The sequence below is a fragment of the Cynoglossus semilaevis genome, chromosome 8 (genome assembly GCF_000523025.1).
Source record: "Cynoglossus semilaevis isolate Cse_v1.0 chromosome 8, Cse_v1.0, whole genome shotgun sequence".
Classification (NCBI taxonomy): Eukaryota; Metazoa; Chordata; class Actinopteri; order Pleuronectiformes; family Cynoglossidae; genus Cynoglossus; species Cynoglossus semilaevis.
The window spans coordinates 21,393,129-21,406,809 of record NC_024314.1 but is presented as its reverse complement, the minus strand read 5'-3'; the positions used below and the strand labels follow the sequence as shown (position 1 = coordinate 21,406,809).

At 38.5% G+C, this 13,681-nt stretch overlaps 1 protein-coding gene across 1 annotated transcript; it reads left to right on the top strand.

Moving 5' to 3' along the window:
- The first annotated feature begins 19 nt into the window (after window positions 1-19).
- Window positions 20-11,908, top strand: LOC103382757 (sodium- and chloride-dependent betaine transporter-like). Its single transcript, XM_008315656.3, has 16 exons — window positions 20-151; window positions 413-622; window positions 1,540-1,674; window positions 2,219-2,359; window positions 3,225-3,303; window positions 3,457-3,510; window positions 3,781-3,910; window positions 4,769-4,903; window positions 7,193-7,296; window positions 7,399-7,523; window positions 8,057-8,169; window positions 8,270-8,407; window positions 8,546-8,648; window positions 9,276-9,379; window positions 9,840-9,986; window positions 10,096-11,908. The coding sequence occupies exons 2-16, from the start codon at window positions 427-429 to the stop codon at window positions 10,255-10,257; spliced, it is 1,866 nt and encodes a 621-aa protein (XP_008313878.1). The 5' UTR covers window positions 20-151; window positions 413-426; the 3' UTR covers window positions 10,258-11,908.
- The last annotated feature ends 1,773 nt before the right edge of the window (window positions 11,909-13,681 follow it).

Genomic DNA, 13,681 nt, shown 5'->3' with positions numbered 1-13,681 from the left:
ATCCAGAGAAGGTATAGCTCCTACCAATGGGGTGATATCTTATGTGCTGTGGAATTTTGAGTCACTCCCCGTTTCTAAAAAAAAAAAAAAAAAAAATCAGGATCCAGTAAAGCAGATTTCTTCACGGGCTCTTCGCTCTGCAAACGTTTGGGTAGGTCATTTCATTACCTACTTAATTTCAACCTTCAGAAAACAAAACTAATGCAACAGATGGGTTTAATCGTTCAAATGGCAGGTTTTAAGAAAAGTTTGGTAAAATGATGTTCTGCAGAGCTACGGGTAGAATCTTTTTGTCTGCTGATGCGCAGATGTCTGAAGGCTGTTTGTGGACCTGAGCATCGGAGACTGTGGTCGCAATTCGATCATTTGTGATTTAAAAAAAACAACAACATATTTTTGTGTTTGAAAACAGCACTGAGGTGAACTATGGCGGATGAAACGGTAACAATAAACGGAGCCTCTTCTCCGGGCTCGCAGCCAGAGAAGGGGGGCAGTGAGGCAGGGGCTGGCCCTCGGAGGAAATGGGACAACATATGGGAGTATATCTTCTCCATGAGTGCGTGTCTGCTTTCGGCTCCACATTTTTGGTCCTTCCCATATTTGATGTACAAGAATGGAGCAGGTGAGGAACATGTTTGGCAGGATTTACCGTGAGAACTTTGTTCAGAATTGGATTGGACACGAGAGAATAACCATGCATGTTTGTACATGTTAAAAATAAAGTGCACTGGGAAAAAAAGACACTGATGACGATGATAACACACTCAGTCTCAAAACAAGAAAGCAATAGTTAGTGTTAGGTCAGTGTTTCCCAAACTTTTTTTCTGGGGACCCATATTTTAAAATAATAAAGAAACTCTTGCGACCCACCTGAGGGTCGTGACCCAGTCTTTGGGAACCAAGGTGTTAAGTGACTAAAAATTACTTTTGTCCATTCCATACCAGATGACAGGATGTGTGCAGCGCTGATACGTTTGCAGATTAACCACAGAACAATATTAAACTGTCTCTTTGCCCAGAAAGGTGAACAATGAAATGTCAAGTGGAGGTCACCGAAATGGAAAGGCGTTGATTGTTGAAATGTTATGTAACCAACAAACTGTATATAAGCTCTGAGCACTGAGGAGTTCCTCAGTGCAGTTCTGAATGTAACCATTGTTCTGCACTCCTTGCTTGCAAGTAAAACTTTAAAAACTTGAGATCTCGTAAAAAAAGAAAATTATATTTGATTTTTTAAAATTTATTTTAATTTTATTTATCTTTGTGTGTTAGGAAACTAGGGTATGAACTAACAGCACATTTTACAGTCCTATCTAACAGAGAAAGTGTCCTCACAATATTTTTCAAAATAACTCAATGCCATCAAAACTTTGTTCCATGTCTCACTTTAAATAAGTCAGATCTATAAAAAAAAAAAATAGTGAAAACCATATTTATGGATTAACATTTTTCTTATTTTGGACAAACTCTTGTGCTTTCTGCCAACTTGTCTACGGCTGACTTATCTACACTATCTATTTACTCCTTGTTTCTCTGCAGTTGCTTTCCTCTTACCTTATGTATTAATCTACCTCGTGTGTGGCATTCCCCTGCTCTTCCTGGAGATGGCACTGGGCCAGTTCACCAGTGAGGGCGCTATAACAGCCTGGAGGAAGATCTGTCCCATGTTCCAGGGTAAAGAGATGAATTAAAGCCTCAGACACACTTTGTTAGGGTTGTACAGTTTGTTCCGTCATGCTCAGGAAATGCATTTCCTCCTGATAAAGTATTTGCATTAAATGTAATTACATTAATCCTTCTGTTTTTTTAACACAAGTTCCAAACATTTTAAAGTGGTCAAGAAGTGATGTCAATTTTTTTTTAAATTTTTTTCTTTAAATCTGGGTAGTCATCCACTTTTAACAGCAGCAGGAAATCAACAGTGGTCAAACCCAAACAATAACAGCCTTGTGCATCTGCAGCCAGGCTTGTGTCCTCGCTGTCAGAGCAGGATAAGTTCCTAAAGCAGAGCACTCATTAACAAGGAACTAAGTGAAAGGGACTTTTTTTTTCACTGCTGCACCAGTGGTGGGCTAAAGCTATTGTTATATGCTGAAAGCAAACGTTGAAAAAACACCAGACTTAAATCCAAGGAGACGACACAAATGTCACACAAATCACAGACAGGGAGAGAAGAAATGCCCACTGACTGAAAACTTTTTGTGTCTGTGTCCTGCAGGCATTGGGTTTGCGTCCCAAATCACTTTGTTTTATGCAATGACATACTACATCGTGATCTCGGCCTGGACTGGTCTGTACCTGTTTTACTCCTTTAAAAGTCCTCTGGTCTGGTCGGTATGCGACAACATATGGAATAGCAGTAAGTAAAGCTTGTCTATACACGTGTTTTCCATTAGCAACATAGAACTAGCATCATCCCACGGTCACATGAGCACACAATCATCTGTATGAACTCAGTAAGTCAGGCCCCAGGTTACTCTGCTCATCTGGCCGACAATCTTGTTTTTATGGTTTCAGGACAAATTCATGACATTTCACAAATGTTTGGTTATGTTTTGGTAAATTTAAATCGATTCCTTGCCGTATTTTAAGCTAAACTGTGCTAATAGCGTTCAGCTATTTTACAGTCTTCTCAACTTTACCTCTTTCTAAGGTGGAAGTTTAAATGGAAGTTTGGTTCCATTATACATTTTTCCATTTTAGCTCAATTTATTTTTCTGTTTACGCTTTTCATATATTTGAGGTTATGAAAAGTTAATTTACCTTTTTGTTGAACTTTTAATCAATTATTTTTATAATCTTGTGAAATATTTAAATTAATGAATTGTTATATCATTAATTCATTGAGTCCCTTAATCATCCAACAGTGGGGAAAGTTACAATGTGAGCGTGTGCAACGGACATTGGCTGCCACAGGAGGCGCCATTAAGTCTGAGGTTACAACTCACAGGCTGCCACACCAGAGGCGCAATTCAGGATATGTGGTTCCTCTGGGAATCGAACCCAGGAGTCTCTGTGTGCAAGCGAATTGTTCAGTTTGGGTTGTTTTGAGCTGTTTGTAGAACTTTGTGGGCTGGGTTTTTAGTGATTCTGAATTATCTTGCGGCTATTATACATTAGGCTAGTTTCCATCTGTTCTCGCTTTAAGCAACATTTTGGGCAACTTTACTACTGGGCTAACTATTTTGCTAATTGCCCCAGGGTGTCCTTTTTGTTTCCTGTAGTTCAGTGTCGCACTGACCCTGACTGGTCATATCTAAATAATGTCACCATACAAGACAACTTTGAAGACTATCCTTATGGGTAAGTTGCATCTCTGTTTCTCTATTACCACGGTCTGTGAATATATCTGGACATTGGAAAAGTCTGTATTGTTTAATTATTAATGAAGCGAATGGCTACACAGCTTTTAATTTACATGAACTGTTCTAACGGTTATTATTTTTAATATTTAAGGAATACATCTTCCACTGCGAACCAGGGGTATACAGCAGAATTGGAATTCTGGAGGTGAGACAAGTTGCCGACTTATTTTCTCTCCATAGAAAAGAAAACACAGTGTGACACTACTCAAGTGCTTTTTTTGGCCTGAACATTCCTTCAGCAGACGCCTCTCCAGGCCCCTTCTATGGTCAAAGCTGCTTTCCCTATGTTTTGCTCTTCTATTTGTAGCATAGCTATGACTATAAATTTGTTATTCATATATTCTCGATGGAGTTGTCATTTTATTGAGACAGAGTTTGTTTACAAACTAAATGTATTTTAACCTTCTCCTCTAAGGTATCGTGTGATAAGAGAGTCAGAAGACTTGTCGTTGGGTGTCGTAAACTGGGACCTGGCTCTGATCCTCTTTGGTTCATGGACCCTATGCTTCCTGTGTACATGGAAGGGAATCAGACTCCTCGGAAAGGTGAGACAAGCTATAACCTGGAAGCTGTTTTTTGGTTAACTTAAGTACCGTAATTTCCGGACTATTTAGCGCACATGAACATAGGCCGCACCCACTAAATTTAAAAAGAAAAAATCATTATTCATATATAGGGCGCACTTCTCTGTAAGCTGCAGGTGTCCACGTTGTAACGTGGTATATTTATACAGAAAGATTTTTTTTTTAACATTGTGTTGTGGTTCAACATTCTTTTGTCTATTAACTTAGCCTTAGCTGAGCTAGTCTTGGACATGTTTTGTCTTTTTCTTTAGGGCCAGTAGTTTTACGTGTCATTTTGGCAAATGTTTCAAAGATTTTGGCCTGCCGTTGTTCCTGTTTATGCCAAAATTAATGACTTTTTCAAAATGCATTAAACAGTTATTTTTGGCAAATTAGTTAACCTTTTAGTTTAAACCACGTGTGTCAAACTCAGTTTCACCGGGGGTCGACATCGGCAATACAGTTCCCATTGAATGGCCGGTTGTAACTGGAAGTCTGTATAAATGTTACTACTTTATAACGTAATATAATATAAATGATTTATTTTTTGAATTTCAAATTATTATAGGTTGCTGTGTTATTTAAAAAAAAACTAAAAAATCTATCAGGTTAATAAATTCAGCTGCATAGATTTTATTATAAGGGAAATGCCTTTTAGGCTCCCGCGGGCCACAAAAAATGACTTGGCGGGCCACATTTGGTCCGCAGGCCTTGTGTTTGACACATGGTTTGAACAAATCTTGAAAATGTGTTTCTTTGCTAATAGAGACTTGTCTTGGCCATGCCAACCTACATCCCCCCACATAACCATTTTTTTATCTCTAATTCTGTGCTTTGCAGGTGGTCTACTTAACAGTCGGCTTCTCCTGCCTGCTGCTGGTCATCTTTTTCTTCCGTGTAGTGTCACTCCCAGGAGCTTCACTGGGCCTAAAATATTTCTTTTACCCAAGCATCGACCATATAGCTCAAGCATCGGTGAGTTTCTTTGTTGCACAGTAGCCTAAGAAACCACAACAGGGGCTGTAAAGACATTTTCATTTGGAATACACTACAAACAACCAAACGCTGCAGTGTTTTTACTAGAAAAAAAAAAAAACTTTTGCTAATTTAAAATCAAGTAAGCTAGCCAGTTGTTCTGATAGTTACATTAGCTTAAATATACAAAATATACAACACCTAAAGATAGTATAAAAAACATAAATGAAAAATCCTACAAAAACTGTTGATACAGCTAAAATATTATAGACAGATTCAGCAATTAGCCTTAAGTGGAAAACCAAGAACTGTAAAAGTAGAACAATAGCTATGTGCTAATAGACCAAAGAGCCAACCAAAACAACTAAGAGTTATCTGGAACACAAACATTTTAACAGAAATAGCACAAAATTAGACCTGATTCAAACTGCCAAGAAAGTGCTAACCAGTACAGAACATACTAGCAGAAGCGTGTTAAAATTCACAAAAAGCTGCTCAATTTGGCCACAAAATAACAAAAATAAAGTGAAAAAGATCATTAGACAGAAGTTGCCTTAAATAAGCCATCAAAAAGTCATTCAAAAGGACATTTCTGATTAAATAAACAAGATTCAAACCCAAACTGTTGTGAACTAGCTCTAGACAATTATTTCTATGTCTAATTTTGTAAAGTCGGTAGGAAACCTACGCATTTTATATGAAACATTCTGTCAGTACATCTGAAAGGTCTGCGTAAAAAATGCAAATCCTGGCTGGTTGGAAGACTGTTGCAAAATGACTGGAATGCAAACTGATTGCCCCCCCTCCGATTCTCACTTCCCTTGGACACGAGATCTCTCGGTTACAGGGGTCAAATTTTATCCTCACAGGGTCATGACCTAAGACACCTCTTTTGGTCTTTAGTGGTCACTTCCTGTTCATCCATATGGCCATGTGTATTATCACGAGGAGACATGACGTTCCATAAAAATGAAACTTACCCGGTGCTAAACTTCTACCAGGATCTAAGAAGTGTGTGTGCAGTGTAAACAACCTAGTCGAAATTATGTAGATGAAAGCAGTTGTGTAGCAGCGCCCAAAATTATGCAACACCAGATGGCCCGGAAAAAGGATCCGTCTCTGAGAAATTCTTGTGCTTGCACGCATGTACGCAAGGGTCCGTCCTGCCAGAGTGGTTTCCATCTGAAGTCATTTTATTGTTAAAAGGCATTTGATTAGTGCGTCTGTATTCGTGTCAGTGGGCTTCAGATGTTCAGTGCTCCTAAAGACACAACAGCCTCTTCTGTGTGCGTTGACATGATGATATTCTGCTGCACAAGGATGTTTCCATTTTTGCCCAGAGGCCTGGAATTAGTTAGAGCCATCATGTGGCGGCAATAGAAATAAAGACGCTTAGTATTGTTTGGAACCCATGACTTCTACGGTCTTTCAGTGGGAAACAGTCAGAGAGCTGCTCTAACGTTAACCACATGTGAGCAAGATGGGCTTTCAGATGAACAAAACAACATTCCAAAATAGCCAAGAAACAGTTAAAATACCAATAATGTCTACAAACTGGCCAAACTATAATTACAATAAGGAACAAACAATGATTTGCCAGAAAATCTAGACTAGTTAATATTTGGCTAAAATTATACCAGAAGTTATCCAGGGAGTTATCCAGAAGTCAAACATTTTACCAGTAATTCAACCAGTAAAAACTGTCAAGAAATGGGCAAACTTTTTGACCTAACATTTGTCCTACGCGATGGGCGGGGGGGGCGAGGGCGGGGCGAATCAGGAGTAGATAGATGGAGCGTTGGTGTGAACTAAGATAAATGTTTTTACATTTATGCATAAAGGCTAAAATGCTAAAATGCTTTTAGCCTTCTCTACACCATCTATTGGGATTGCAGGGAAGAGGCAGAAGTATAATCACAATACAAACCAATTATATAATTTGGGCAAATTTGGCCGGATTACAAAGCCGAACGGGCCACATCCGGCCCACAGGCCTCAGTTTGCCCATCCCTGTGCTAACCAATAGACAACATACAAGCAAAAGATTCTGGGACCTGTGCCTTAAATGAACCTCAGTTGTGCTCATAAGCCAATTACTATCTAAGGATTAGTGAAGACATAATATAAAAATGAAAAACTAAAAATTGGTCGAGAAAGACAGATAAAAATGATAATACGTCACACAGAAAAAGCGAGCTGTACGAAACCTAGGACAATTGTAAATTTAAAGTTAATGCGTTAGTGTTTGTTTATTATTTGGTGTGTGTAAGTGAGCGACTCTCTTCACAGACATGGATCGAAGCAGCAAGTCATGTGCTTTACTCCTGTTCTGCATCTCTTGGAATAGCTATAGCACTTGGAAGCTACAACAGATACAACAACAACTGTTTGAGGTCAGTGTGTGTCCTGTGTGTGTGTGTGTGTGTGTGTGCACCATGACATTGTGTGCACAGCATTTCACACACGTATGAACGTGGACTTGTGTTCTCTTGCAGGGACTGCTTGGCGTTGTGCGGCGTAAATTTCTGTTTAAATATCATCTGTACTATAGTCGTGGCGTCGGCCACAGGATTCTTGGCCTTTTTCTACGGCGTAGAGCTCAGCGATGTCGCTACTTCTGGTAAATATTTAAATTGGGAGAATATACATTTGGTTAAGTTTCATCTATTCTGTTACCCATGTATAACCAAGTAATTTCTAAAAACCCTAAGTATAGCTTTTGTTGACACGTGTAGTTATTCATAGCAATTTGTTTTATCCTCTTCCTTTTTTGTTATTGCCCTGCAAATATTTTATACATTTAACATTTAAAAATGTGTTTTATATTATTATTATTATTATTATATTAAAGGTTAATATAATAAGTATATACTTGTGAATTAAATATCACACCCCCAAATTTTAGCTCGCTTTATTTTTAAGCGCAATACTTTTGTTGCCCACAAGATGGCATTGACGCTTAGGTTAAAATGTGTTTGTGTGTCCTTGGAGGTCAACAAGGGAGTAAAGATTGGATTGGAGTAGTAAGAGTAAATATTGGATTAAAGTATTATTTTTTAAAAAACAATGTAACTTCACAAGGATGGTGTTGTGTTTCAACGAACATTGAAAGTGTTTGAATTTGCCCTGGAATGCACATCTACATCATTCCAGACACTGAATTGATTTTCGCACTCATTCCGGCGGCTCTGTCGAGGATACCTGCCTCTGGGTTTTGGTCTGTGCTCTTCTTCCTCATGTTCTTCTGTCTGTCCATTGACTTACAGGTATGTCTTTGACACAGGCTTTAATTAACACCCCTGAAGCCCTGAAATACAAACGTCAACTTCTAATGATAACACTAACCCTCACGTGTGTCGCTGCCAGTTCATAACTGTAGAGACCCTGGCCACAGCCATCACTGACCTGTTCCCACAACAGCTGAGGGGTCCCAGAGACAGGGTGAAGCTCACGCTGCTCATCACTGTCGTTTGCTTCCTGCTGGGGCTGCCGTTCGTCACTGAGGTAAAAGCCGCCGTGGCTGCAATTCACGTCACGCGTTGGTGAAAGCGCTCAACACTGCACAAACACTGATTCATTTTCTCCATCTGTTCCTCTGCAACTAATTCAACTTCAGTGGCTTTTTTTGCTCATACCTCTCAGGGAGGATTGCTCATGTTTCACCTGGCCGGTCACTTCTGTGGACAGGAATGCATTTTCCTCGTTATTGCTGGCTGCGAGGTTATCGTCATCGCCTGGGTGTACGGTAGGTCGCGACCGCCACATACCTGATTCACAAAGTTCCTTCTACATTTGCTTACAAGGATTTTCTTTAAGTTCTGTTAATTTTTTTTATCACACCCAGAAACATGCAGGTTAATTCCTCAGCCCAAATTGACCCTCGGTGTGAATTTAGTGTGAATGATTGTCCACCAACTGTCCACGGACCACAGTTTAAACACCCCTGTTCTACACATCCTTTATGATCGGCTTCAGTTTCGTACAGCCATCACTAGGTTCCGATTTTTCTTTTTTTCAAACTCTTGTTGCCGTTCAATCTGTTAAATGAGGATTTGTCGTAGCGTTCGGCTGCTCCTCCTGCAGCTAAAGATGACAATCTCTCTCCTCTTCTTCTCCCACGTCACCTCTTTGCCTCCTCCCTCCCTTATTTGCCCATGACCGATGTTTCACCGCGGCTTCATTTTCTGCCCACATAAACTAAACTCCTCTTTCTGAGTTTGTGTTTTCATTCTACATATCATTTCCTGTATAGGTTTTTTCCCAATGTATCTTTAAGCATCTTATTTAAAATTTGAGAATAGTAAAATGTTTATACTTAGCGTTAGGTAAAATTGAGGAAACATTTTTGGCTACTTCTTACACTTATGACCAGGAGCGGACCGATTCTGTAACAACATTGCGGACATGATCGGCTTCCGGTTTCCATTGGTTGTGCTGAAATACTGCTGGTTGTTCATCACACCGTTCATCATCTTAGTGAGTTGTCACCATCTCCTAATCAATCAATCAATCTATCTATCTATCTATCTGTCTATCTATCCATCTATCTATCTATCTATCTGTCTATCTATCCATCTATCCATCTATCTATCTATCTATCTGTCTATCTATCCATCTATCCATCTATCTATCTATCTATCTGTCTATCTATCCATCTATCCATCTATCTATCTATCTATCTGTCTATCTATCCATCTATCCATCTATCTATCTATCTATCTGTCTATCTATCCATCTATCCATCTATCTATCTGTCTGTCTATCCACCTAGCTACCTAGCTAGCTACCTATTGACCTACCTACTTAGCTTGCTAGCTATCATCTACCTATCTATCTTTAAATTTCTTTTTAATTTTCTCCAATTTTCACCAAATTTGTGTCCTATCCTCCCAGTATTATTATACACACGTACTGTGACTTTTTTTTTGTCCTTTAGCTGTTGTTGACCTATTACATGAACCTTCACCACGGATTCTGGTACCACGATTATGAACTCGGAGTGATGGGGAAGTTGTTCGGTATTCTACTCACCGCCACTCCGCTGATGTGCATCCCAATCTTCATTCTGTACACCCTGTGGAAGGCAAGCAAAATATTACTTTGTTTGTTTGTTTGTTTTTTCTGTCATTACCTTTTTTACCGTGCTTTTAAAAAGTATTTAAAACTTCATCATCCTCTCTGTTTAAAACCAGGACAGTAAAAACATGCTGACGCCGTCCAGTGACCTGCGTCAGGCTCTGCCTCACAAGCCGCGGCTCACTCTGTGTAAGTGTGTCGTCATAAAAGCTCCGGCGACCAGGAATGTGGACGAGAGGAACGAGAAGATTATGATGGGAGAACCCAGCGGTGTTTAAAACGTCTTTTTTATTGATGCTCTGACAAACATTTAAATCACTTTGTAAACTTTGTTTATAAGGTTTATGAGTCAGGGAGAATTTTTTTAAAAGCCATTTTTTATATAGAAGCTACTTTAAACATATTCTACTTTTTACATAAAATAACGAAAATAAAACACTGTATAATCCTAAGACACGTAATGCTATTATACTACAATCTTACTAATCCTACTAATAAATCAGTCGGTTTTCTCTATGATAACTGTATGTGTAGTATTTAGTGGTGACACTATGATAGAGGAAGTATCCAGTTGTTGGGCTGGATCGTTTTTCCAAATCTCTATGGCTGTCTTTTAGCTCCACATATAGACAAATGACTCGACCTGCTCTCTGGTCTGTTAAGAAGAAACTTATAACTTATCTTTGGAGCAACATCTTTGCACGTCACCTCAGGTTTTTAAAGAAGTGAAGTGAAATTCAATTTTCTGACTTAGCTTTTGTGCCTCTGTGTGCTACTTCTTTAGCTGGGACTAATGTAGGACCAACAATAGTCAAGGTACTTTCACTGAGTTGTCATTGTCGTTCCTTACTCTGGAAACAGTCTCAGAGTCAACACTAACAGTGTTAGTCGTTGCTATAGTGCCTTATGCCACTGAAGAGACAATTACATCAGTGACTAAAATAAAGGGAGGATTTTTTTTTTCAAATTTTCTAAACTCAAATACAGGGGTCCCCAACCTCTGGTTCGCGGAACACTACTGTGGATCATGTAAAGAGAATCTGGTCATTTCTGTTTAGTTCCCTCATTGTATTCAAGATAATACATCAATATTTTAAAATGACTCCGAAAACCGACAGTATCCTCAAAATGATCTTTAAATTTTGAAAATTCGACTGACAAGTCCTCGGTAGATTGTCCTTGTAGTAAATTGTTTTGATATAATTTGAGAGTCACACGGTCACCGTGACTATGGTTTCTGGTGTTCCTTCAGAAAATTGTAAGACTATCTGTGAAGCACTTTCACAATAACAAAAAATAAATTCACTTTTCGCCTTTACTAAACTAATGAGAGCCAGTGATGCCTTCATGGTCCTAGGAAAGAGTTCAATTGCAGTATTCCTCTCACAGTCGGATCAGTCACTTTTTAATTTGTGATTTGAGTTGGGACTTTATGCTATAGGTAGGTTCGATGTAGTTTTAAGGTTGTTTTTTTTTGTCACTGTGTAGGTTTAAAGACTAATTGGTTAAAGTGAAGGTTAAGTGGCTTCTTCTTTCCTATTTCTCACAGTTTGTACCATGATGTTTGTGGTACATTCAGCAGCTTCACTTGTGTGACGATAAAGCTGCACATTTCTTTATATGTGATTCCAAACAGCACTTAATTACAGACAATCGTCCGACTCTTGTACTACTTTGACAGTTGCGAAGTTCTGTAACCGTGTGACACAATTTATTATGATACGTTATATGCAATTATGTATTTTCTTTGTCAAACAAAAGCAGGTACTATGTATACAGTATTATTCCAAAGTATTGCAAAAAAACTTTGTATTGTTTGTAATACTTCTTACAGTTATGATAAAAGTAGCCTATATTGTTTACAGTCCTGTACAAGACTGTATGTTTACATTATAAACTATAGGAATCAATAAATGCTCTGTATGGTAACTGTCCTGTCGTATGTTACATTTGACTTGGTTTCTATTCATTTTTAACCATCAGTTCGTGAAAAGTTACAAATCCTCCATTTACCTTTTAGAGAAAAACAAACTTTATACTGTGTCTAAATGCTATAAAAACCTACAAATTCACACGTGAACTTGCTTCGTCGTGTCAGCCGTGTGATCCCGGCCGGCATTCAATTAACAGCTATTTCCGAACAGTTTGCCTCCACTGCTTTTAACCCCCGGCTCCAACCCCGATATCACAGACTGACCCAGAGTTGTAATACATAAGTGTAAAACTGAAGAAAGGTTTTATTTCAGCGGGAGAGAGAAAAAAAACAAAACATTATGGAGCGGTTGGAGCACAAGCAGCAGATTAATGCTCCTAAAGTGGTGGAGGAATGGCAGAGGTCATGCCTCCGCTTTGTATTGACGACTCTGCTATTGCCCAGCCTGGGGCAGTTATATAGAACAGGAGGTTTACAAGTGGTGCCACAGTTCCACTGTTCATAATTAGAACATGTATCAATGAGCCGTTACGTAACCCTCCTCCCTCCCCGCCCTATACGAGAGTTAGTGAAACGGAACATCCTCCCGGTTGACGCTCAACATTACAGGTTGACGTAAAAGTAATTTTTGTTAGCGAGGTCATTTGTGAAGTGTAAACATCATTGACGAAGCTGACAGCTTATACAGTGTATTTCCCAGCATAAAACAACAAACTGTAAACATTAAAGACTTGTATTTACCCTCCAACATCCTTCTCTGAAGCTCTTCCTGCTTTTAAATCCAGGCATCACTGGTGAAACACAGGTGTATCTGACACTTCTCCTCAGTCAGGTCGTCAGCACAGGTGAATCAACTGACGGCTAATAAAAAAGATAGACACAAGAGTCTGATTTTAAGTTTAATAATGTGAGCTAAACATTAAGTCAGAAACAGCTCAGGAAATGAAAAAAAAAGCTCATTAAATTGTAAATATTAATAAGATGGAGAAAAAATAAAAGTTAGTTGGGAAGTTGCTAAGATGCAAACTGTTTTTCTGTTAGAATGATGGTATAAAACTATAAAAAAGGAAGCCATTAATGTAAATGTTAATGAGGTCAAAATATTTACTAAGAAGTCCAAAATATAGCTTTATGCTAAAGTTGCTAATGATTTTTAAAAAATTAGATCTGAAATAGTAATTGTAAGAGCACAAAACTAAATGAAAGTTAGCCAAAAGTCTGTTTACATTCGCTCAGACAATTAAAGTTTTAATAATTCATGTCTTTCTGCCAGAAAATTAATAAATGTTAAAGCTGTGTAGCAGGAAAATTAGCTAAACAAAAAGGCCAGCTAAACATATATCAAACTGGGCAAAATACTAGGTAAACTAATCTAAAAGTGAGCCGGAAGCGAGCTTCAAGATAGGAGAGAAATATGACCACATTAGCATTAGCACAAACATTAGCCTGTTGTCAGGTACAATGTACAGTAACACAAAATGAGCCAAAAAAAAAAAAAAAAAACTAGTAGTGAAAAACACAAACATACAAATAATTTACAAATGATTTAGCTGTGAAAAACTAAAACCTAAAAAAGTTTTTTTTAAAAAAAGATGAAAGTTATTTACACACTGACAGCCACTAGAGGGCACTCTAGCTGGCTGGTGCGACTTATGCTCTGGAGCGTACCAATATACGTTTTGGGGGTTTTTTCTTCTACATTATGCATTTTTGGCTGGTGCAAGTTATGCTACGATAGTTTCGGGAATAGGTAATTTTACTGCTACTTT